The sequence below is a fragment of the Phaenicophaeus curvirostris genome, chromosome 1 (genome assembly GCF_032191515.1).
Source record: "Phaenicophaeus curvirostris isolate KB17595 chromosome 1, BPBGC_Pcur_1.0, whole genome shotgun sequence".
NCBI lineage: Eukaryota > Metazoa > Chordata > Aves > Cuculiformes > Cuculidae > Phaenicophaeus > Phaenicophaeus curvirostris.
The window spans coordinates 182,712,940-182,738,466 of NC_091392.1; the positions used below are offsets into that span (position 1 = coordinate 182,712,940).

The 25,527-nt window shown below is 38.0% G+C and overlaps 1 protein-coding gene across 1 annotated transcript in view; it reads left to right on the forward strand.

Moving 5' to 3' along the window:
- Positions 1-25,527, forward strand: part of TRPC4 (transient receptor potential cation channel subfamily C member 4) — a 153,181-nt gene that overhangs the window by 57,817 nt on the left and 69,837 nt on the right. Inside the window, exons 2-3 of the mRNA XM_069882008.1 lie at positions 4,557-4,961; positions 23,054-23,572. Of these exons, the coding sequence (XP_069738109.1) occupies positions 4,584-4,961; positions 23,054-23,572 (897 nt within the window). The 5' untranslated portion in view covers positions 4,557-4,583. The remainder of the gene's footprint in view (positions 1-4,556; positions 4,962-23,053; positions 23,573-25,527) is intronic.

A 25,527-nucleotide genomic window follows, 5' to 3' on the forward strand; every position in this document is an offset into this window, starting at 1 on the left:
AGATCTATTTTAGAAAGAAAAGTTCATATTTTCATGAATATAACAAATGTCAGAAGCTTTCCTGGTGCCATGAAAAGTGCGTATAAAATAGTTTGAGAAGATCACAGAGAAATCAGCATGTTATTTACTTGTCATAGAGGTTCTGTTTTCCTGAGCAGGGTACTTCCATAGTTACTTCTTATGACATTTCCCCCCCCCCCCCCCCTTTTTTTTTAAATAATCTGAAAAGCAAACATGAGTAAAATCAGCAGCATGCAAGGGAAGTGCAAGTCAAGGTCCCCTGGAGAAATAGTAACATAATATATTTAGGGCAGCAAACAAGGCAAAAGCAGAGGCTGAACTGAAGCTGAGAAATTCTGGTTGCATTTTTTCTTAATTTTTAATTTTGATTTGGAAACTTCTGAGTAGCCATGGCTGTAATATGTGTGTGTATATACACAACGTAGCAGCAGAAGGCAATTTCCAATGATTTATTTTAACATCAGTAAAATTAATAATATCAGCTTTTCTTAAGAAGTATCAGATTATCAAATAATGATAAATAGAGTGGAAATGATAAAGGTTTGAAAGAAGGCAGAATGCTGCCATTCCCCCCTGGAAAACAACATACGAAAAACACAGTGTCATATAATTTGAAATGGTGTTCTCTAGCAGGTGTAAATAGAACTGCCTGTTATGCAAGAAGTCTCTTTGCATGACTTCACATCAATTTTCTGTGAAAGTAATATGATTTCATTTTATGTATTTCTCCTGTTCAGTTGCTGAGGCTATTTCCCTGACATCTGCAGAGGGCAGGAAGCACTTCGTGCATACGTATGTGTGTGTGTGTGTGTTTGTGTGTGTGCACGCACACATGGTTTAGTGGGTACAGCTACTGTAGCCCACTGATGGCTGACTACGTTAGTCAATATCTTGTCTTCAAATACCATAGTTATTTCTTTTTTTTTTTTAATGCTGGATTTCTGAGACAGGGAGAGTTGCTGGAAAGTTCAGTAGCTCGGTAATTACAAGACCCTCCTGAGAAAAAATTTAACTAAGATCCTGCTCTTTTCAAGCAACTATTTTGAGATCTAAATGACTGGCTGTTCCAGATCCCTGGAAATTTTCTGATAAATGAAATTTTTTCTGCTGGAAATAATGCTGAACTGCTGAAAAACTGGCTCCATTGCTAAGCCTATTCACACTTTATAACTGTCAGTGTATATGAATATATAAGCTTTCTGAACTTCAATATACTCACTAACACAGGTTTGCTTACTTTCATCTAAAATCCAACCCAAATTTGATTTGGCATAAAATTTAATGCAAATGTGTCCTAGACCTTTTTTAGCACAAAATGTAATTGCAACTTTTGCTTCCAAAAAGATTTAAAAATCTATGGGAAAGAATTCTAAACCTAATTGACTGAGAGTTCAGTTTGAAAAAGTAATTAGGAGACCTTACAGCAATCTTAAGGTACTTAAAGGAGGCCTACAGAAAAGCTGAGAACACTGAGGGCAGGAGTCTATTGCTAAAGCAGAATCTGGGTGTTTCTGCCATTTGAGATGTCTGGGACATCAGCACAGGGCTTGTATTGGCCCAGGGCTGGCCCATGCAAAAAGAAGCCTACTAGGGAAATGGGTGCCTTGCTGTAGAAACAGTAGAAGGTGGAGAGAGATATCCTAGCCAGTGTGAAAATACGATGATAAATATCAATATTTAAATAAGTTAGCTGTGCTTCCAGAATTAAGTGAGATGAACCTTCCATAGGAGGTTGGCTCTGTGCCCTATTTGGACACATCTCATGCCATTGTAAAAGCTCTAAAGCATTCTGCTTTCCTGTCACTGCAAATATCTTTACACTAGGGTTCAATACGTTCATTATGTTTCTTGTGTTATAATTACTTGGCTTATAGCTAAAAAATTTACCAATGCTGAGCTGTGATGTTTTGTAGATTTAATACTGTATTTTTGAAAAGTTCCCTTAAGTTCTTAAAGTGCATTCAACAGTCTGTAGTATATAACATGGTCAGACTAATGGCATGAAAGTAATTGAATAATTTAAAAAAAAAAAAATTATTTTGAACCTTGGGTAATGATTAATGTGATAGAATTTAACAAGGCCAAATGGTGGATTCTCCAGCTTGGATAGTGTAATGCTGGGCACAAATATGAATTGGGAGAGGAGTGGCTGGAGATCAGCCCTGCAGAAAGGGATCTAAGGCTGCTGGTTGGCAGGAGGCTCAACGTGAGTCAGCAGTGTGCTCTGTCAGCCAGGAGGTCAAACCGCATCCTGGGGTGCATCAAAGACAGCATAACTGGATGGTCAAAAGAGGTGATTATCCCATTGTATTCAGCACTGAAGCAGCCACATCATGAGTACTGCATGAAATTCTGGGCCTCATGATTTAAGAGCAATGTTAAGGTGCTCCATGTGTCCAGAGGAGGGCAAGAAAGCTCATCAAAGGGCTGGGAGGCATGGACTATGAGGAGTGAGTAAAGAAACCAAGCCTCTGTAGCTTGGAGAAAAGTAGGCTAAGGAATGACCTCATTGCTCTCTACAGATTCCTGAGAGGGTGAAGTGGAGGAGGAACTGCTGATCTCTTGGGAATCTGTGACAGGACATATGGGAATGGTTCACAGCTGTGTCAGGAGAAGTTCAGACTTTACATTAGGAGGTGCTTCTTTACCAAGAGGGCAATCAAACATTGGAACAGTCTTCCTGGAGGCATTTATAAAGTGCCTTTCATTACATACTTTAACTTTTGGTCAGCCCTACATTGGTCAGACAGATGGACTGGATAATCATTGGATGTCCTTTCCAACTGAAAATAGTGTATTCTGTTACCATAGAATCATAGAATGGTTTTAATTGGAAAGGACCTTAAAGATTTTCTAATTCCAAACTCCCTGCCATTGGCAGGGCATCTTCCCACTACATTAGGCTGCTCAAGGCCTTATCCAACCTGGCCAAGAACACTTCCAGGGATGGGGCACCCACAACTTCCCTGGACAACCTGTTCCAGTGCCTCACCACACTCATTGCGAAGAATTTCCTCCTAATATCTAGTCTAAATCTTCCCCTCTCTAAAGCTATTCCCTTTGTCCTATCACTACATGCCTTTGTAAAGGTCAATCTCCACCTAGCAGGCTACACATGCCAGGAGAGGAGTGTCTGAGGCATAAGCCATTCTGAGGTGGCAACTGAAGTCAGGCAGGAGACCCTTCAGCATCCAGCACCAGATGACAGTTTGTGAGCAGTGTAATGGAGCCCTAAATCTCCATGACTGTAATGGGAATATAGCAACCCGTCTTTCTTGTAGATACCTACTTGTGAACATCTAAATTTAAATATGTTAATTTGGAGCTGAACATACTTGACCCTTTTTTTCTTCTTGAATTGAACTGCAGAAGGAAATATTTTTTGTGTACCTTATCTTTGAAATAAAATTTTTCTCTTCCTCGTTTTTGTGTTTTCAGGTAGAATGGAGGGCTAGGAGAAAAAAGCCCTGTTAGAAGGAATTATTTTTACAAAGTCCTTGCAAAAAGTGTGCAGAGTAAAAGTAGAGGTATTAAATACTTTCTTATATGTAACACTTTAGAATTGCTTTCTAGCCGCAGTGTTTCAGTATTAATTCTACTTTAGAACTCAACAGTTCAGGGTCAAAACAATGATTATTATCTTTCAGTCCTGGGGAATTTATCTCATATGGATTTTGGTTTTCCTTTTAGGCTCTGAATTCTAATTTTTATGTTGGCAAGTGCTGGTTGGAAAAGCATTTTATATTAATAAAAAGAGCATATGAGATTAAATAAAAATCATAGTAGGAAAGCTCACTACTGAGCTGTGCAATCAGGGTATTTCAGCAGCACTAGGAAGAGGTAAATGCTAAAAACTATTCCAGGTCTAACACATTTGTTCTGCCCAAGCTAAAGAAATGGATAAGGACTTTATTTAGTGTTCCACAGACAAGCATCAAGGGGCATCTAGGTTGTATAGGGTATCGAGAGGTATGAATGGAGGTACCAAATGTGCACAGGCTTTGTGAAAGACCCAAGCCAGGCTGGAGTCCAGGTGGGATGACTAGTGCACCTCAGGGAAAAGGCCTAGGTACCTTAGATGGGCAAATGAACCAATCTCTAAGTGACATAACCACTGACAGTCAAGTATCCTGTAATCTATTGAGCAGCAGCAACTGTGTGTGTGCATACTCTTAAACTCTAAAAAACACGAGGTAGTGGAACTTAATGAAGAAATTCAGGATGAAGTGGAGCTACATATTTCGAGCAATCTACATTGTATCATATCACCTCATGTCTGTCACAGGTTTAAGGAATACCTACCAGAGAATAGTGTGTTGATAGATATGCTTCAGCTTGGTAAGTTGCAACGGCTTGGTTATGTTTTGGTTTCCATGTTTTGCTGGTGATTTTACAAGTTCAGTCACTAGAGACCATTTGTACTTGTTTCAACATTACTTTTTAGTATGAGTTTTACTTATATATTGCAAGTATTAATTTGGTGCACACTACTCCCAAAACATATTACTGATTTAATCTTTCTTATCATATTGCAGAGACAAAGTCTTAGAATGGCATAAAATATGGCCCAGTTCTACTACAAAAGAAGTGTCAGTGCTCCCTACAGAGATCGTATCCCTCTTCGTATTGTACGGGCAGAATCTGAACTGTCTCATTCAGAGAAAGCCTATCTGAACGCCGTGGAGAAAGGAGATTATGCCAGTGTAAAGAAAGCTCTGGAGGAAGCAGAAATTTATTTCAAGATCAATATTAATTGCATTGATCCCCTGGGAAGAACTGCACTCCTTATTGCAATTGAAAATGAGAACCTTGAGCTCATTGAGCTGCTCTTGAGTTTTAATGTGTATGTGGGAGACGCACTGTTGCATGCCATACGAAAGGAAGTAGTTGGTGCTGTGGAGCTGCTGTTAAACCACAAGAAGCCCAGTGGGGAGAAACAGGTACGTGCGGGATTTTCTCTAGGTTTGTAGTCTGCTGTAATGAAAGTAGAAGAATTGTGCAAAGGGAGTAAGCAAAAAGAAAAACAAAACCAATCATCATCATTGCACACAAATATTTCAAATCAGAAAATCAATTACTTTGATGCTGTATGGATTGTATTAGTTTGTGTTTAGACATCAGAGATTCATAGAATCATTAAATGATTTGGGTCAGAAGGGATCTTTAAAGATCATCTAGTCCAATGCCCTGCTGGGGGTAGGGATATCTTTCACTAGACAAGTTTACACAAAGCCTCTTCCAATCTGACCTTGAATTTTCCAGTGATGGGGCATCTACAGCTTCACTGGAAAACCTGTTCCAGTGTCTCACCACCCTCATTGTAAAAATTCTTTTCTTTCTGTCCAATCTAAACCTACCCTCTTCCAATTTAAAACAGTTGATTCTCCTGTCACTATAGGCCCTGGTAAAAGGTTTCTCTCTGTTTTTCTCATAACCTCCCTCTATATAAGGAGGCCAACATAAGGTTTCTCCAAAGCCTTTGTCCTCTCCAAGCTAAAAAGGGTAAAATCATCTTGCACCCTTATTACCCTCAGCCTGAATAACAACATTTTCCACTTAGAGCTGAGTGAATTAACTGCTTTATATGTAAAATCAGAATTGGGCTCACATTTAACTGATCACACAGAAAACTCTCTTCTTGAAAGACTGTTCAGTAAGAAAAAAAAACTTCAAGTCTGAGATTTGCGTCCGTTGTAAACTTGCTCAGGAAAATTTGGAAGTTTATAAAACAGTTAAGTTTTTCATTGTGAGAGCTCTGACATGGTAACATTATTCCTGCAGATATGAGTGGGAAAATCCTTAGTCATTCAAAGATGCAAACCATTCGAAAGAGAATAGCAGTGGTAACATGTGGTCAGTATGAATTAATTATGAACCTCCCATGAAGTTTTCAAGCTCTCCACGTTGAGGTCACATAATTCCATTACATACAGTCTCATTCATTATAAATGTGATACCTACCCTACTTCCCCTTGCACTGCCTTAAGACATCTGCAGGAGGTAGCTAGCCTTTTGCATATCCTTCTCATTTTAAGAAATTGCTGGATACAGGGTTATGTAGCCCATAAATTCTGACATTCCTAGGGACTCTTCCAAGAAGAAAAGACTTAAAATTAGTTATAATATAGTACTGTATTTTCGTCTGTTGAATTTTCATGTATTATAGGTAGTGTATTAATGTATTTCAGTGAATAGTATGTTGAGGTGATTACAGCCCTTTCACAGATAATGCATTCAGTAAACTTTTATTGAAATATAATGTACTTGCTATGAATAGAATTGTAGATAAGACGTAGAGAGTATAATTTTTACTGATAAAATAATATTAATTCTGTGCTTTTTTGTTATGGAAAGAAAGAAATGTAGTAAGTCTTTGTACAAATGTGTGTGTCTGCCTTCACTTCTAGACAGTAAAAGCAGAGCTCCTTTGTAATGACAACACATTTATGTCAGAGAAAGGGAAGAAAAAGAGATTCACTTTATGTTTTGCTTATTTCATTATTTCTGAACTGATAGCACAGATGAGAATACAATGTATGGGAAATTCTCAGTGCAGTGTACCAGGGGCTGGAAGGCTCAGCACACAGCCCTAGGCCATGCCAGGTAAACTACTCGTGTCTCCATTCTCCAGCCCCCAGTGGAAGTTGCCATTTACAGAAAGGACTTGAACTTATTTGGCCATAGCCATCCAAAACTGCGTCTCGCCTCTGATCTGGCTGCCTGAGCTCCCATTACCAATAGAGTAATAGAAGATACCTAGAGAGCAACTCATGCTGTCTTTCTCAGTTAATTGTTTTAAGATGGCATAGACCACTTTTTGGACTAGCTAGAGAGAGTGTCTAGAAATTTACCGTAGAGTAGTTGCCAAAATTTCTGGCTGTTCTTTAAACTTTCAGGACTGCTTTTTGGTATGTGCCACAGCTACTGTAACAGAAATGCTTGACTACAAATAGTTAAACTTGTTTTAGGTAAGCTTCATGCTATAGCAGATGACAGATAGGCTCACTTGTCAAATTAGCTACAAACTGCGTTACTCCAGACCAGAGGTTAGTTTTCAGGGCTGGAGCTCAAGAATGTTGTTTCAGTGCCAGACCCCGCTACTGGCTGTTTTGAAGAGTACTGGTTCTCCTTCTTTTCCTTGTTTTCCTTGGGGGATAATAGTGTTAACATCCTTCTCAGATTTAATGTGGCAAAGGGTTTTACAAAAGATAAGTTATAGTCTCTTTTCACAGCTGCACTTGCTGAGGATCTTCCCATTAGTGTAAAGTATGAATAATAATTATGAATCATTTGAAACAAAGACATCTCCTTATGTGTCTCTGCAAGGCTAGGCTTTCCCATTGCAAATGCAAATATTGCTTGCAATCTAGTGTTTGCAAAATTGACCTTTAAACAATTTAGTTATTTACATATGCATACCATTGTTTGCACTGAGGACCCCAGCAACCTTTAAGCTTCTGTAGGTGTCATAATTGTAGATAATCACATTGGTTCGTATTTAGGAACAGGTCATGATGAAGATAATGTAAATGGCGGGTTACATTTTTGCAGCAAACATTTTGCTTTAATGAAGTAGATACAGCTGTGAATATTTAATATAATAAGAAACACCTGCTGACTGAAAAATCATTACAGTAGGCTAAAGGTATGAAACCCAAGTGCTTAGAATTATATACTAAAAGTTATATTTTCAATATTTAGATAGAAAGATACAATTTTTCTCTGGAAAATAAAGTTCCTTTTGAAGCTCCATTTCAAGCTACAGATTGACTTTTTTGATTACTTTTTATTTGCAAATATTTGCCATATTGTTCAGATAATGATTCATTTTCAGACTTTGTGCTTTTAATAACATGATATCTTTGCCTGTTTAATTTTCCTTCTTTGTGTAAAGTTGGTCATGTGTAGTAAAATCCTGAGCCCGTGAAGTGAGGTCAAGATTTCACCCTTTTACTGCTGTTTTTTTGCCCCTGATGAAGTTATTCACAGAAGAGACTGATAAGGAATAAGAAAAATGTATATGCCAAATACTGCAAAGCTCAGTTTAGATTCCCGAATATTTCCTTAATGATGAAAGTTATGCCATTGAGATGCAGGAAAAAAACATCATGAACTGTGATTTACAAGTAAGTGAATTAGTTCTCACTAGGTTTTTTTGTTTTCAGAATATACTATAATCTGTATGTTGCATAGCTAATTTCAGTTTCACCCTCATACAATAATGATATTATGTTTGTAAAACAAAAGATTTTTTAAACACAGGTTACCCTACACAATTCAAGAGCTTATTGAAAATGTCAGAAAGCCAAAAGAAAATATCCTTATATGCTCTTTTATCAATAGAAAGCTACAGTTCTTCAGAATAGCTGAAATATATCTTTTAAAAGAACTGATTTTTCTCCAAAATTTAGTGCTTTAAACATCTAAATATTTAAACCGAAAAGGAGAAAAATGCAAAAAGATGTTGATCCTGAACAAGAATGAATGCATTTATTTAAAATATTACATGGTTTGAGTTTTTAAAAAAGTTTTCCAACCAACACCTTCAAAATGAGATGAAACATAGTCTTAATTTTTTTAATAATTCTTCCTCCTCAAAACAAAATGATACAAAAACCCAAGCAAACAACAAAAGGAACAAAAAAAGAAAAAGAAACCCAAACAAAAAGCAGTCAGATCTTATTATAGTAATATCTACACTCTCTAGTCTACTGACCACTCAGCTATTGGTCGCTACCTAATGTCCATGTGTGTTGTGCTTTGCATTTCAAAGACCACATGGATTACAGTGAATTTAAGACAATTATCAATATATGGACACATCTAGTGCCACCTGGTGACTGCAGTTGAGGTATGTATATTTAATAGTTTCAAATTTCACATGACTTCTGTTACTGAGTTTGTAAGTGAGGTTTTTGTGGTAACATTACTACAACTCAGGAAAAAGCTGCTTTGTCACTTTAAGTTTTCTACATTGTTTTAGTTGTACATGTAAAAGAGAATAACATACATTAAAGTGAATGAGTTGAGGAAACTTGTCCAAATACTTTTAAATTACCAGTTCTTCAAAGCCATATGTCCTGAATTATCTGCCAAGTCACTTGTTGCTTACCCTGGTGGAGAACTGAATGCCAAATTAAGAGGGGAAAAAAAGCTGTTCTTTAAAATCTAGTATCTGCAGAAAATGTTTTTATCTTGTAAAATTGCATAGAGCATCCATATGCGTGTATATTTAGGGAAGACTGGAGCGGAGGCATAGCTGTCTTTTAAGGTTGGTACAAATCAAATAAGTGAAGCAGAAATTTCAGTTATTAACCTTGAATCTATGTAGCATTGTGCTAGCCAGGAGTCCAGATTTGGGGCATGGAAGCCTGACAGCAATGTTTACAGGCACTGCCTGTCTAGCAAGAGCACATGGTAGTGCTTTTATGCCTCCTATTCACTATTAGATGGTGATCTTGTGATACTTTGGGTATTTTTATAGGCTGACACCCCATGGACAGCTTTCTGTAGATGTCTGAACAAAATGCCATGCTAATTCCAGACTGGCATGTGAAAACATAAGGGAATTGCTATAGGAGGGGGAACTTCAGGACAGGGAGCAAAGTGATCACAGTGCACAGGAAGAGTTATCCAGGTGGATCAGTGGGAAAGCTTGCTATGTTGGGTCTTTGAGGAGGTGGGGGGAGAGAGGGTATTATTGTGCTGTTACAAGCTAAATTTATATTCTATAAATCTTGATGCATTTAACTGACTGACAGTTGTTTGGAGTAGGGGAAGACAGAAGAATTAACAATTTCATCAGAATTAACAATGGTTGCTCTTAAGCCAAAATGTAACTTGGCATCTGGGTTTCTTTAGCAGTGTTGCCATGTTTACAGAGAATAAAAGGATGCAGGAGAGCCAGGAAAAGGGAATGGTCCTGTTTGAAGATGTATCAAGGATGTTGTACAGTTTAGTTCCTAGGACACTGGGGCAGGCTACTGCATGGATATTCAGGCACTCACCTAAACTACCTGGGAAGGGAAACAAAGAGCAAAGCAGTTTTTCAGGCAAAATGCCTTCAGTGTGGCAGCATTCCCAGAAAGAGATAAAAAGTCTAAAGGTGAAAAGTCAGGAAACAGCATGAAAGCAGCACAGAGCCTAAAGAACAATTTTCCGTTCCTGAGGTGATTGCAGCCTAGTTTCTGCACTTCTGCTCCTATCTCCTAGGACATTCTCCATGTGTGTCCTCATCGCCATCTCATGTGTCCTGTTATCTTTACTTCTTGAGATTACCCTTTGAGGAGTCCTGAGGTCTTGAGATGAAGCCAGTGCTCTTCTCTGGAGTTGCACTTGTAGCCCAACTTCAGCCTCAGTCAGGCTTCTCTTAGTACATGCAAAGCATTCAGTTAGCTTTGATCCATTGTTTTCCTTCTAGCCTGTGGGATTGATGTAGTTCTCCCCACCCTGCATTGCCCCACAACCCAGCAGTGTTCATAGGGAAGCTGCTGTTTCAGGGTTATGCATCCTTCTTGTAACAATGTGGGTCATCATGGAGAGAAACAAGGGAATATATGTAGGTTGTCGGACCAGTACACTTGCAATGGATTTTAACTACAAAGATACTGGACCTGTTGTCTTCAGATGTTATTTCAAATTTTCACCTAGAAAACTGAGACTAACATTGGTGAAGTAGCGGCAGAAAGACAGAAAGATTTTATGAGCACTCTGATGCCTTGTAGTTTTTCCTTATCTAAAATGCTTTCTCCAGTAACTTTTGAAAATATCAGTCATGATCACTTGTGTAATGCTCCTCATCTGTTGAGACTAAAGCATCATTTTTGTTTTGAAAATGTCTCCCACAGAAGTTCATAAACTAAATGAATTTTGAACATTCTGATTGATGACAGTCTAGCTAGTAAGGAGTATGGAGGAGGCAATGCAAAACTATTTTGTCATGCTTGAAGTACACAGTCTTGAAGTGAAATGTGAGGGCAGGAAGTTAGTCCTTCCCAATCCCAGCAGCTGCCTGAGTGGGTAGCTTAGGGGTTTTGGTTTCACTTTTTTTTCCCCAGTGGCATCTAATTAATTAGAATTTTCTGAGAGTTTTAAAAATATTGATAGACAAAGATGAATAAAAAAGTCTGTGTAAGGGGTATTTCCATTTATTGATGATATACTAGTCTATCCACATGTTCAGTCTTTCATATAATCATTCGGGCCCATGGAAACATGATGTAGATCTTAAGGAGAGATGTACCATAAAATTGGAGATGGAGATACAGATTTACAAATGTATTGTTCTTTGATGTCTTAGAGGGATGCTGACTATTCACATTCAAAAAGAACCTGCACGTTAGTGTCATTACCTCCTGGCAATAAACCCAAATTGTCTGTGTTTATATGCATCAGACATAGAGTAGATGTCTGTATAGAAAAACCTGTGACAATTACTAAAGACAGACTCCAGAAGCTGGTATGCTGGTACCATAAATACAGCTGCTAGCAATTTCAATATTGAGGTACACAATGTGTTCTACAATATGCAGCCATCATCTTGTAACAAATGTGAAATCATAATATTTCAAAGTTGAAGCAGTGGCAAAAGAAGCACGCCAAAATGTGGGGGAGTGTGATAGTTTCTTGACCTGTACAAACCAATGAGCCATGTTTCATTGGGAACATAATAAAAAATTCTTACTAAGAGGATCCTTATAGATAGATTCCTGGCAGGCAGTGTTATTGATGATGACTTACACCAGCAGTAAATCTATTCCTCCTTTTTTTTTTAGGCTGGACATTAGGAAAGATTTTTTCACAGAAAGGGTCATTGGGCACTGGAACAGGCTGCCCAGGGAGGTGGTTGAGTCACCTTCCCTGGAGGTGTTTAAGGCACAGGTGGACGAGGTGCTAAGGGGCATGGTTTAGTGTTTGATAGGAATGGTTGGACTCGATGATCTGGTGGGTCTCTTCCAAACTGGTTATTCTATGATTCTATGATTTTTTAGTAGTCTGCAGAAGTTCAGAAAACATTGCTGATGATAAATACAGACTGAGTTTAAAGACAATTTGTGAAACAAGATTTTGAATGATTAAGTGCTTTCTGTCCTTATTTGTTGGCTTCTTCATACTTGTTTTCAGCTTATGCTGCAAATGAAAACACTTTCCTACCATAAGGAGGTGAGTGAAGATTACAAATAATAATTTGAAAATCTGAATTAAATACATAGATATAATGTATATACATTTAATGTAATAAAATGATATAATATAACATATATTTAGAAGGTTAAGGTAAAAATGAGGTCTGTAGAAAAGTCAGATTTCTCCTCAAAAAGTGATATAAACAACTGCTTTCCTCACCCGTCCTGGGCCAATGGACAACAGGAAGGGGACCTAGGGGTGGTATGGCCCCTCCCATTGTAGGGGAGGATCAGGTTCATGACCACCTGAGGAACCTGAACATATATAAGTCTATGGGACCTGACAAGATGCATCCCAGAGTCCTGAGGGAATTGGCTGATGTGATGGCCAAGCCACTCTCCATGACATTTGAAAAGTCACGGATATCAGGAGAAGTCCCTGGTGACTGGAAGAAGGGTTACGTTGTGCCCATTTTTAAAAAGGTAGAAAAGACAACCCTGGGAACTACCGACCTGTCAGCTTCACCTCTGCACCTGGGAAGATCATGGAACAGATCCTCCTAGCAGCTATGCTAAAGCACATGGAGGACAGAGAGGTGATTAGAGGCAGCCAGTGTGGCTTCACCAAGGACAAGTCCTGCCTGATGATGGGTTAACCACATCAGTGGACACAGGAAAAGCAATGGATGTGATCTATCTTGACTTCTGTAAAGCCTTTGACACAGTCTCCCACAAAATCCTCTCTAAATTGGAGAGATATGGATTTGGTGGGTGGACGATACGGTAGATAAGGAACTGTTTGGATGGTTTCATTCAGCAAGTAGTGGTCAATGGCACAAAGTCCAGATGGAGAACCATGACGAGTGGTGTCCCTCAGGGGTCCGTATTGAGAGCAATGCTGTTTAATATCTTCATCAATGATATAAACAGCAAGATGGAGTACACCCTTAGCACGTTTGCAGATGATGCCAAGATTAGTGGTGTCACCAGAAGGACTGGATGTCATCCAGAGGGACCTGGACAAGCTGGAGAAATGGGTCTGTATAAATCTCATGAGGTTCAACAAGGCCAAGTACAAGGTCCTACACCTGGGGTGGGGCAATCCATGGTTTCAGTACAGGATGGGAGATGATGTGATTGAGAGCTGCCCTGCAGAAAAGGGCTTGGGAGTGCTCATTGATGAGAAGCTTAACGTGAGTTGGCAATGCGCACTTGCTGCCCAGGGGACCAACCGTATCCTAGACTGCATCAAAAGAAGCGTGGCCAGCAGGTCAAGGGAAGCGATTCTGCCCCTCTATTTCTTTCTTGTGAGATCTCATCTGGAGTATTCTGTCCAGTTCTGGAATCCTCAACAAAAGAAGTATACGGAACTGTTGGAACAGGTTCAGAGAAGGGCCATGAAGATGATGAGAGGGCTGGAGCACCTCTGCTATGAGGACAGACTGAGAGAGTTGGGCTTGTTTAGCCTGAAGAGGAGAAGGCTCTGAGGAGACCTTTGAAAGTCCTTCAGGTACCTGAAGGGGGCCTACAAGAAAGCTGGGGAGGGACTTTTTACAAGGGCATGTAGTAATAGGACAAGGGGGAATAGTTATAAATTGGAGAGGGGCAGATTTAGACTAGACATTGGGACAAAATTCTTCACAATGTGTGTGGTGACACACAGGAACAGATTTCTCAGGGAAGTTGTGGATGCCCCCTCCTCGGAAGTGTTTGAGGCCAGGTTGGATGGACCTTGAGTGGCCTGATCTGGTGGGAGGTGTCCCTGCCCATGGCAGCGGGGTTGGAACCAGGTGATCTTTAATGTCTCTTCCAACACAAACCATTCTATGATTCTGAGACTTGTGGACTTGACAGTTATGGCAGAGGACCCCTGCAAGGCCTGTGCCTGTGCGGAGTGGTGACTGGAGGTCATACAGGACTCTTGGAGGTATCTGAGATGGCACTAGACACCTTCATGAGGCAACTGAGAAGAACCCTAAATCTGCATAGAGTATAACAGGAGCTTAAAAACATAGTTCAGATCCTACAATTATGTGTTTAAATCCAGAGTTAAATTTAGGTTGAAGGTTCACCTACAGAATATCCTCTCCAATGCAGGCTCCAGTGCAGAAATGTGGGAAAGATTTTAGGAATAGGATCACCAGAGCCCAGTGGCTGAAAGAGACTCTTTCAAAGGCACAGCAGTCTCTGATAGACATGATCTTGATAGGCAAGTCAGTGCTGCAAAGTAGTCCACAGATAAATATTTTCAAAGAAGGGCCATTCTGGAGTTCTTTCCTTTCTGTGAGACACTGCTGAAATGCAGTTACATGGAACTTATTTAAAAGTCTTATGCAAGGAAGAGTAGCTTTCAAAAGAGTTTTTCGAAGTGAATATTAGTCTTTGAGAGTCAAACATGCAATCATACATAATAATCTTTAAAATGAATGGCTTTCTAAACCTTCAGCCGTGGGAAAACTCTATGAAAATTTTAACACAGAAACATGCCACTGTTAAGAAGTTTGCTTATGCATGGCCCTCAACACTCTCCCATCAGCTTGGCTCTTGTCATAGGGCAGCCCTCATCAAATTGTTCTGTGAGCAGTGAAATCTATGAAATCTGATTTCTATGCAGCTGTGTGCATCATAATTGAATTTTCTCTATTTTTAATGTTATGAATGTTCATGAAAGCTTTTTAAGAGGCTGATTCACTCATAATATCCATTTTTTTGTATGAGTTTTCTGGTATCTAGTGATATTGTTGAGCTCACACTCCAGAATTTTCTTCAAATCTCAATCATCCATCTCTTTCAGGAAGCTTGCAGGAATTTAGAATCTGTAATATACTTTTCTGTTAACATTCAGCTGGAACAGACCAACAAATTCAAAAGTCACAATAGAGTCCATTAATATGATTACAGGGGCTTACTTTTCTTAGAAGACTACCAATTTAGCCTGCCAATTTACCAACTGTTTTCTGTATGGAGGATACACATCACATATTGTACTGACAGAAGTGTTTTAATTGTCCTTTATGCCAGTGCCAGGATCCATATCTTCCACATCTTCACCCCAGACTAGCAGGTGGTAAAATTATTTCCCCTTTCAATTCAGCTACTAAAGCATTAAAGACGCTTAGTAATAAAATATTATTTAAGTTTACAAGCATGTCACAATGTGTGACCAAACCCTGAAATATTCACCCTCAAAGCCTTACATTTCCTATTGTGTACTTCCCAGATGCAGCTGAATATTTGCAGAAAATGCAAGAAAGTCTGTCACCATTTTATTTGCTACCAACTTGCTTTGTGACATCAGCTGTAAGCACAAACTGGCTGACTAGATAAAAGTTCTTTTCCCTGCTCATTTGAACCTCTGCTTATTAAGTCTCTGTTACTACTGTGCACTGAATTGAGAAAAAATGTCCCTGGCATCACCAATTCCTACTTCAAAGAATGAAAAAAATGAAACTACCAAATTTCAGAAAGGTATGTGGTAAGAGGTAGGAATTTCAGAGCTGGAAACAAATTCAGAATATCCTGACAGTCTTTTATTGAATGTCTGCTTTTCAATCATATCACATCCTTGTTTAAGCTATTGGCACTGACTAAAGGAAGTCCACTAATAACACAGGAAAACATTAATTGAAGATGATCACTTTTGTGTACAGGCTGTAGTTTGTATCACCTCCCAGAGATACAGGGAGGATAAAAAGAAAGAGAAAGTGACAAAGCCTTTTTTTGTAAGTCACATCCAAGAAATTAATGCCTCAAATCTATCAAATCTTTTCCTCTGATTTTATCTGGAAACTGTTATGAATTCATTTCACAACATTTCCTTTCCATTCTCTAGTATCATTTTTCAAATAAAAGAAATTTTCACTTTTTCACACCAGGGAGGATTCTGAAGAAAATCATCAAAAATTCTGCTTGTAAGTTCCTAGAACAAAAATATATAAACATGAAGAGTAGCCTACCAGGATTTTTCAAGAGCAAATTTTGTCATAACATTATCATTTTCATTCGTCACCACACAGCAAGCTCTGTATGTTGGGGAGAAGCAAGAAGTAATCACATAGCTTGATTTTTGCAAGATTTCAGAAACTGTCCCTCAAAATACAATCTAAGAAAAACACACTCAGAGTAGTTGCCAGCCACACCCAGTGAAACAAGACAAATGAATCAAACAGAGGGATGAAAGGAGCAATTTGCAGCTGTCTATCAGTATATCAATCCATGGCACTTAGGATCAAACGGAGAGAGGACCTGTTAAATCTGTAGGCAAGACAAAGCTGGGGGAATCGCAAGGCTGTTGCTGGACACAGAATTCAACATGGCTTGAAGATAAATTATTTCTGTAAAAAAAAAAAAGCAGATCAGTAAGAAAAATTCTAGGGTTCCAAGTAAGCAGAAATAATTTACCAAGCATGTATTGCAATTGAAAACAGTTAAGATTACAGTTGGGGGTGGGGGAGTAAAACAAAACTAGCTGAGAAAGACTGGACAGTATCATATTGCTTTGCAAATTTGGTCACATCAAAATGAGCACAGATAATAAGATGCGTATGAATTTGTCCTCTGTTATACCTAGAAGTGGTGAAGAATGTGCAGAAAGAAATAAGCAGGTTTGGAAAATTAGAAAATATTCCCTGTAAGGAAAGTCTGAAAGAAAAGGAGTGTTTACAAGGTAAAGCTAAAGCGAAATAATGTATTCTCTGTATCCATATTTTATAGAACAAGGCTTAGACTGTACAAAGGTAAAACAAATTAGAATCATTGTCTGGAAATAGTGCAACATATCCACCCACCACTGCAATGTTTTAAGAACAGATTGGTCAGGTATTTATGGAGATTGATCTAGGTGGATTTACCATACTTTGGATTCAAGGGAGCAAATAAGACCTCCTGACAATTTCCTTCCTGCCATCCAGTGCTTCTACGGTTGAATTCTTTTTCATTGTTTGGCTCAAATGTTCTGCAGATGTGTTAAGTCTATACTGTTATTTGTATCATGCAGTCATGCAAGTCGTCCTCATTGTTTAGAAAAGTTATGTTGGTTTCAGTGAATTACTAAATGTTATTGTAATTCACTTCCTTAATATATAACATTAATAATGTTCTGCAACATGGCTGGCACAGAGTCTGGAAGCCATCAGTTTATGCTGTGACTATTGTGACACACAAATCGATTCAGCTGTAATAGGATGAGCATGAAAACACATTAGAAAACCATTGGCTTACATCTTGGGGTAGGTTAAGTGTAACTGATAAAAAAAAAAATGATAAAACCGAGGTTTTGAAAACTCAGTTTGAACTAGGAAAAAAGAATGAAAATAAATCAAGTTTGTAAATTTAACATCACAAAATGCTCATGTATGTGAAAAGGCCAGCACTGAAGCCTCCATAAATGTGACAGGGATTTTGTAATAGCTATAGTAACATCCTCATTCCCATTCATGTTCCTGCAAAGCAAAATAAATTATATTCATAAAACAGTGTTCTCCCTAACGGGGGAAGTTATCCTTTGCTAACGACAATGTATATTGAGAGTAAACAAGGCTATTTAGGCCTCATTCTCAGAAGTATTTATGGCTTATATGGTATACGCTGAGAGGGGCTTGCAAGGAGGCAAAAGAGACAGCTCTTTGCCCTACCAATAGGAGACAGGCAAATATAAAACTCATAAAGGTAACACATTCAGAATTAACTGTTCATATCGTCTCACAAACCCTGGAAGAGTGGCCTGTTTCATTAATCTAGTTCTTTTGAGAAATATCTATCTTGCATCCCAGCAGTGCACATTAGGAGGCATGAGGTTACCTGTGGGTTGGTACTAGCATGAACTGGTGCAGAAAGGACATTTTGAGATAGTTCAGCTTGTGGCTTGTGTCTGCTGAATAAATTCATTGGGCAGTATGCCAAAGGGAGTATTTACTTTAACAGACTTTAGCTATCTAAAATTAGGTATCTGTTTTAAGATTGCTTGTTAAAGCTCATCTCTGTTAGACAACTTTTGTGCCTGACTTGAAATATATTTTTCTAGGAAAATATTAGGGAGTTAAAAAAAAGATAGATTTGTTTTAATATAATCATGATATATTGATATGAAAATTGATATGTTGCGGTAATTGGTCCTTTCAAAAGTTAAATTATACTCAAATTTTGGAATAGAATAAGGTTTCAAAACAAAAAAGCAAACAGAAATCTTCTTTTGAAAAATTATCCACACAAAAATAGCTGACTTTTTAATTATTACTTTTGCTATGTCTTTATGACATTAATCCATAACTGGAATTGCATTCTGGTTTGATAAAATATTTGCTAAAAAAAAGTATTTCCAACTTGGAAAAGAAGCAGAAAATTATGGTCTGCCTGGACAACCTTGAGTTGCTGGCAGCACTGGTAACAGAACTCATGTCCTGAGGTCCAGATAAGTTGTCCAGCTGTTATTACCTTAAGTCAGATTTATGTGTTTTCTTCTCCTCAAGGAATCTTCCACTTTTGCATTCATAACATCATTTGGAATCTGACAGAAGATATTTCCATCTGAAAGCTGCAGCCCAGAGAAATCTTGCCACCACAAAGAGTTAACCTGTGGCTAGGATTTCATTTTGACTGCTCGGTCCTTTCATTTTACTGTGAACCACATGCTATAGTTTAACACAAAAGGGAGGTTTTATGGCTTTACATGTCTAGAATTTATAATTCAATTTTGCAGTATTAATATATTTTATAAAAGAATCAATATTTTAATTGTTTAAATACACTTTATCTATGATTCTATATTTTAAGACCCCGAAAGATAAGCATCACTTAACCTCAAACAAGTACTGCCCCACTTTTTTCATCTCTGTTGCTTGTGTTTAGACTCCAGAGAAAAGAAATCTGGGAGATGAGCATTAAATGCCTTGACAGCACTGAGTTGAACTTTTGGTCTGAAAAAGTTAAAGGACACAATTTTTAATGAAATCTTATCTGCTAGACTTAGACAGGCAGCATTTCATGTCTGGTATTCAAGGGGTGTATTCTTAATAAGTTACACTATCTCTAAAAAATGTCATTGCACGTTCATACATTTACATTTCTTCTTCAGGCTGTTAGTTACCATGCAGTGCCTTAGAACAAGGGTGAGGTTTTGTGGATATGTCTGTTTCCTACAAAAAGAATAGATGTGGAGGCAGTATGTTATGAAAAGAATGAAAATACTTCAGTAGCACATTAAATGTTGTACTTACCTTTAGGAAATGTAGTGAGTCCAAGGATAATAAACAAGTCAAGCTCCTTCTAAGGAAGCCAGGGAAGCTACCTATGGGAAGCAGAAAATGACAACACACCATATGGGTGTTCCATGCCTTGCATCACACACACTGCTCTGAAATGATGCTGATGTCCCTGAGCTCAGTTTCACAACTCCCATCCATTTGCCTGCCTTACACCCTCACTGGCCAAACAACATACCAGCTGTGCACCACACAGTGAGCACCCTGGGTTGTGGAAAAGGACTTTTGGCCAAATTTGGGACCATCACTGCAGGCCTCCATTTTGTGCAGTTTTGTGAGGATAGTTTCAGCATGACTATCGGGATAGGCTGTATACAGATCATTTAAGTAATGTGACAACTGAATTGAAGTTACCTTGAAGCTCTATCTTCCAATTATTCCAGTTATCTGGTAGTTTATCAGTGACTTAGTGCATGTGAAAGGAGTTGGATTAGGTGTATTTTTTTAATCCATCCTGGTGGGAACAATTTCCATCATCATAATCAGGATGTAGTTCAGCTGATATAATAATATGAAACCAAAAAAGAGAACAACTCAACAATACAGAATGTAAATCAGAAAACTGTCTATACATAGGGATAACTTGTATGCTCTACTGAACCACAGAGTTCAGCATTTTCAAGGTGTTCAGCCAAATACAGCTACAGAGCAATGGGGCTGAAGTAACTGATGAGCTTGATGACGCACGTAATATTAATTTTCTTTATATATTTCAGTGTTACATGAGTTAACATACATATTCATGTTATCTGTCATATACACTTTTTTTTTCTTTGCTTTTGGTTTTCCTCCAATTATGCTGTCATGTTTGACATGACTCAGAAATTTATACACCTTACTACTTGAAACCATTGCAGGATTTGCTCTTCTCTACGAGAAACAGGCAAAATAATTGCAAATAAATAAACAAAGGCAAGAACCAGGCAAGCTATCCACTTGCCTTAGGAATAGATTGCTTTACTTAGATTCTGAGGTCTTGCACTTAGAAAGAAGGTAAATGGGCACTGTAATTTTCAGTCTCTCTTTGAAGATAATGCATTAATGAGAGCCATAATGAAAAATCTAGATAGGATTGCTGTTCCTGCTTTTCCAAATTCACTGTTATCTTTTTCTATTTTATTTACTGGATATCTGTGATACTATAAGCAATCGGTCTCTCTACTTTGATGTCATATGGAAAGAAAGTATTTTAGACCTGACTGGCATTAATTTAGCCTAGATTTCTCTTATAGTAAAGGGGCTTCACCATACAGGGAACTTGCACACATATTGAAGAAGGCTATTCCACTTGGTCTCTAGAAAAATTGTTAGATAGCTTAAGTCAGAGTGATTCATCCCCACTGAAAGTACGAGCAGGGAAAAGGAATGCAACAAAAAGTCTCACATCCTTGAGCACTGAAATGTACAGTTTGAGCTATGTTTTCTTCTTTTCTGTTTTTTTTTTTCTTTTTGCCTGCTCATCCCTGTACAAATACACACAATCGCTGAACTGCTTTGCTCAGCCTTACAAATAAGGTTGAAGTCGAAAAATTTCAACAAAATGTAAGAAGGCAAAAATCATTTGATGTTTCTAAGTTTAAGCAGCCTCACACTTAACATATGAATGTTTATACCACTGCTGTGCCTTGGGAAGTCACAGTCACAGTCTGTGAGTGTAAGACCTAGTAGCTTCTGATCTTCTCAGGATTTAAGGAAGATTCATGTGTTCTCTGTGAGTGCTCTTTCAGAGATGAAGGTTGTGTGGCTAATACCGGTGTGTGCTGATTGCTTGTTTTGGCTTCTTCAAAGAGAATTATTTTTCAGTAGTTTGAAAGTAAAATTTATCATAGGTCTGATGACTTCAGAGCAAGTACTCTGGGTCAACAGTTAAATACTTGAAATATTCTGAGTGCCATGAGAGCACTCAGGGCTTCAGAAGAGAAGTACTTCATTATACTGCAGATGAGGGAAAAATTTGACCTTACTGCTTTGGCATTCTGTGCATCTTTGGTTTAAATGAGTAGGAAATCTTAAAATAGGAGCATAAGAGTCAGGGGTTAAACTCGGGTTGTAATTAAATTTGCAGTATTAGGGTTTGCCCGTTAATTTTAAATGCTTCTGCAAGTTAAGGCTAAAATTATTTCATACACACTTCTATATTTGGGTAAATTCTGATGATATGAATTCCGAAGTGTGTGCATTGGCCTTATAGCTGAGTTACCTTAAGATTAAATGTTTTGGTAAGCTGTGAGAGAAACAAACAGCTTTTCATTTAATGGATCCCATGTACAAATCAATCATTATAATGCCATGTTTTCTGAAGCTGTGTCTCTGTTAATTTTTCAGAGAAGATTGCAATTAATGGCATGTTGAGATAGCCTTCAGTTCTGGCAGGCCTTGAAGCAAATATTAGTTTAGTACTGTCAGAAAGTAATGACATGCTAAGTGACAGATGAATACTCTGAGCAGTCAGTGAGTTTGGAGTTACAGCTTTGTATCCTTGATTTTTCTACCCTTCCAGCTCTCTCCTCTGCTCCCTAGTATCCTGACTTTGGGTCCAAGAGGGAGTCTCACTAGTTGTGGCAGACACTGTCAGAGCACAACACATCCCTCCCTGTAAACCTTTTTCAGACCTGTGTTAACCCAAAATGTCACTTAGACTAAGGCAAAATTTGAGCTCTACTGCTTTTTTCATCTCTTTCTAGCCTCAAAAGCATCAGCCATGGTTGCAATTTAGAGAGCACAAAGCGTGTCTATGCATGTGCGTGCTTTCTTTTTCTATATGTAAGTCAGAGAGAAGATAAATAGAAGACAACAATAACCAATGAAGTTTGGGGTTGGAAACTGGTCTCATTTTCCTCCACTGACACCACAGACAGGTGAGAAAAAAGGTACAAATTTCAAGCCTCAGTCCACACTCAACAGGAATAATAAAGCAATTTGAGCACGTGGGCATCCCTGGGAGGGCTCTGCACACTGTTCAGCCTGGAGGTGACAGATGACCCAGAAGTACCCTGGAAGAGACCAGACAGGGTAGTGTTGATATAGCCAGAGAGTCTTCTGAGAAGACATGCCCAAGTTGTGTTTCTTGTCCTGGCTGCAGCAGAGACCGGCTCTTTGCAGAAAGTATCTTTGTTACTTTACACAGTCAATTTCCCAACCTTCTCTTTAGGAAAACGTATGTCCTCTTTCTCACTAACTTGCCCATTTTATAACTCTAACTTGTCTCTGTCCTGTTCACTTCTTCCTTCAGAGAATCACTGTTATGCTCCCATGAGTCTGTGTTCCCTTTAAAACTGAGAGTAACCACCGAGAGATGAGAAAACATTTTCCTCTTGCTCCCACCTGGCACTACAAGGGACCCGACAGGAGCATTTGTGTCTGACTCTTCTTGTTTACCTAATTGTTTGCTCTAATTAATTGTTGCCCATGGGCTGTTTACATACAAACAGATTTTATGAAAAATCACACCCCTTTTATAGCAATTTACTACCTGGAACAAAACTGTATCAGCTAATTGAATTGTTGTGGTTAAAGTGTTTCCTTCAACTCTGGCCAGAAGCAAAGATCCATTAGTAAGTGTACTACCTGGTAAACTATTCATGGCTTAATTTTCTATAGCTCTTCTTCCACAAAGAAGCCTGTAAGGGTTTTTGCCTTTTTTCACAGGTGCCACCAGTGCTTCTGGACAAGCAGTTTTCAGAATTTACACCAGATATCACACCCATTATTCTGGCTGCCCACACCAACAATTATGAAATCATAAAACTCCTTGTGCAGAAAGGGGTCTCTGTGCCGAGGCCACATGAGGTCCGCTGTAACTGCGTCGAATGTGTCTCAAGTTCAGATGTGGACAGCCTCCGTCACTCTCGGTCCAGACTGAATATCTACAAGGCTCTGGCAAGCCCGTCATTGATTGCTTTGTCCAGTGAGGATCCTTTCCTTACAGCTTTTCAACTGAGCTGGGAACTGCAGGAACTGAGTAAAGTTGAAAATGAATTTAAATCGGAATATGAGGAACTGTCACGGCAATGCAAGCAATTTGCAAAAGATCTCCTGGATCAGACACGGAGTTCCAGGGAATTGGAAATTATTCTTAATTACAGAGATGATAATAGCTTGATAGAAGAACAAAGTGGTAACGATCTTGCAAGATTGAAACTGGCAATTAAGTACCGTCAAAAAGAGGTGAGTGTGCTGGAGAATATTTAAGCATGTTTAATAGTAGTGATCTGAAAGATAATAGCCTGAAATATATCCTTTTAACTAAGGAAAATTGCTGCTTATTCTTTTTTTGTTCTACAGGGTCTCTTCTTTTTTTTTTTTAGTATTTTTAATTAGATGAATTTGAGTAGCTGTTATAGTTAGCTAGTATCAGAATTTACAATGTTCTCTTATAGCACAGCTCCAAAGACACTTTTTTCTTTTGCATCTGAATCAACTAACTCCAGTAGCTGAAGTCTGAAGACCTCTTCCGTAATAGGATAAGAAATATATACAATGTACTTCAAATTAACTTTCAATGTGTCTGACAGGAAATGGAGGCTATGTGTTTAAACGCCTATAAAATACTACAAGTACCTCTATAGAGAATTTTCTTTAAAAAATAGTTATTAAAAGTAGTTACTGAAACATAAGATTATTAGTAATACATCACTTCCCAAAATTTTAACATTCAGATTATTTTTCATAAAAAATACAAAATGGAGATACCTGCATGTTGATTTCCATGCCAGTTTAAATTTCATGAGTTTGCTTCACTGATATACATATTCAGTTGGAATGAGAGGATGTCTGCCTTTCTTTTAAAAATACTGTTCTTATGTGCATACAAAAGCAGAAGAATTGAGACTGAAAAAAGAGTTAGGAGGACAGTTGCCCTGGTATTTCCAGTGCTTCACTTGATCCCTGTTCATCATCATTTCAGAATATGTATTACCATCTCATTTGGAATCTGTGCATTTAAAATCAGCAGAACTGTGGAAATGTATAGGCAAGACAAACGCTGCTAATGATTAAATATTACCTGTTCGTATAAAATATGGCAAACTCTTAAGAACATTCTGTAATTTATTTAACTAGTCTATCTATCACTGCTAAAATTCTGTTCGGTGAAATGTAATAGTAAATGCATTAATATATAAGTAGGTGAGAAGGGTTTGCAGGAACAATAACCAAGCATAGTGATTCTGTTGTCCATTTGAAATGCAATTTAGTAGTGCTAAGATTTTATTATGAAGGTAGGAGCCTGCTGAAATACTGCTGGAAAAATATATCAATTGGGGCCTGACTTCATGAGTCTTCTAATATGCTTTTTTTTTTCCTTCAGGAAGTCCATTGCATAATCTTATATTTGATAGTATAATATTTAAGCAACATGTTCTCTACTTTCATAAGTTATTGTCAGATGCTACTATTCCAGACTTTTCTGAAAAACTACTATTTCTATTTCCTGAAATGCCAATTCTTTCCTTTCTTTATTTAAGAAATTCTACCTTGGACTTCTGTTTCTCAAAGGATTCATGTATTGAAATAAAATTCTGACATCGCATGTTTGTGTTTTTTTAAAAAAACCAAACCTAAATACAGAGCTTGAATTTTCTTAATTTGAGGAGACAATGAGAGAGATCTGTAGTGTGAAATGTTTTTTATAGTTCCATCTGATTCCCTTCCTTAATTAAATTTCAGTAGTACAGCTGATTATACTTCATTGTTTGTTTACAATACCAAACATTAAGCAGTACTGATGTAGTGCAACAATTCCAAATCACTGTATATTTTATAATTTATATACAAATTTAATTTCTATAAACATTTCCCAGTATTGCTACCATTTGAGTCTCCCTGAAGTGAAATCAAGTTATGTTAGATTCTTTTGCTCTGTTCCCAAATGTATTCCTTGCTAGATGCTGGAGCAAATAATAGCAACCATAATTGATCAGTCATTTTATTTCTGATGATTCCAGCAGTATTCCAGGTACAGCTCCATGGTCAAGAAACTTACTTCAGTTACAAAGATGATGTTGACTCTCCTCAAGGCCAGCCCATTTGTCAGTGGCTAAAGAGTCTTGGTCTTTTTCATTGCCTCTATTTTACCCTGGTTTCTGTGTTGTATTTATCACTTTCTTTGTTGTTTTCTTTTT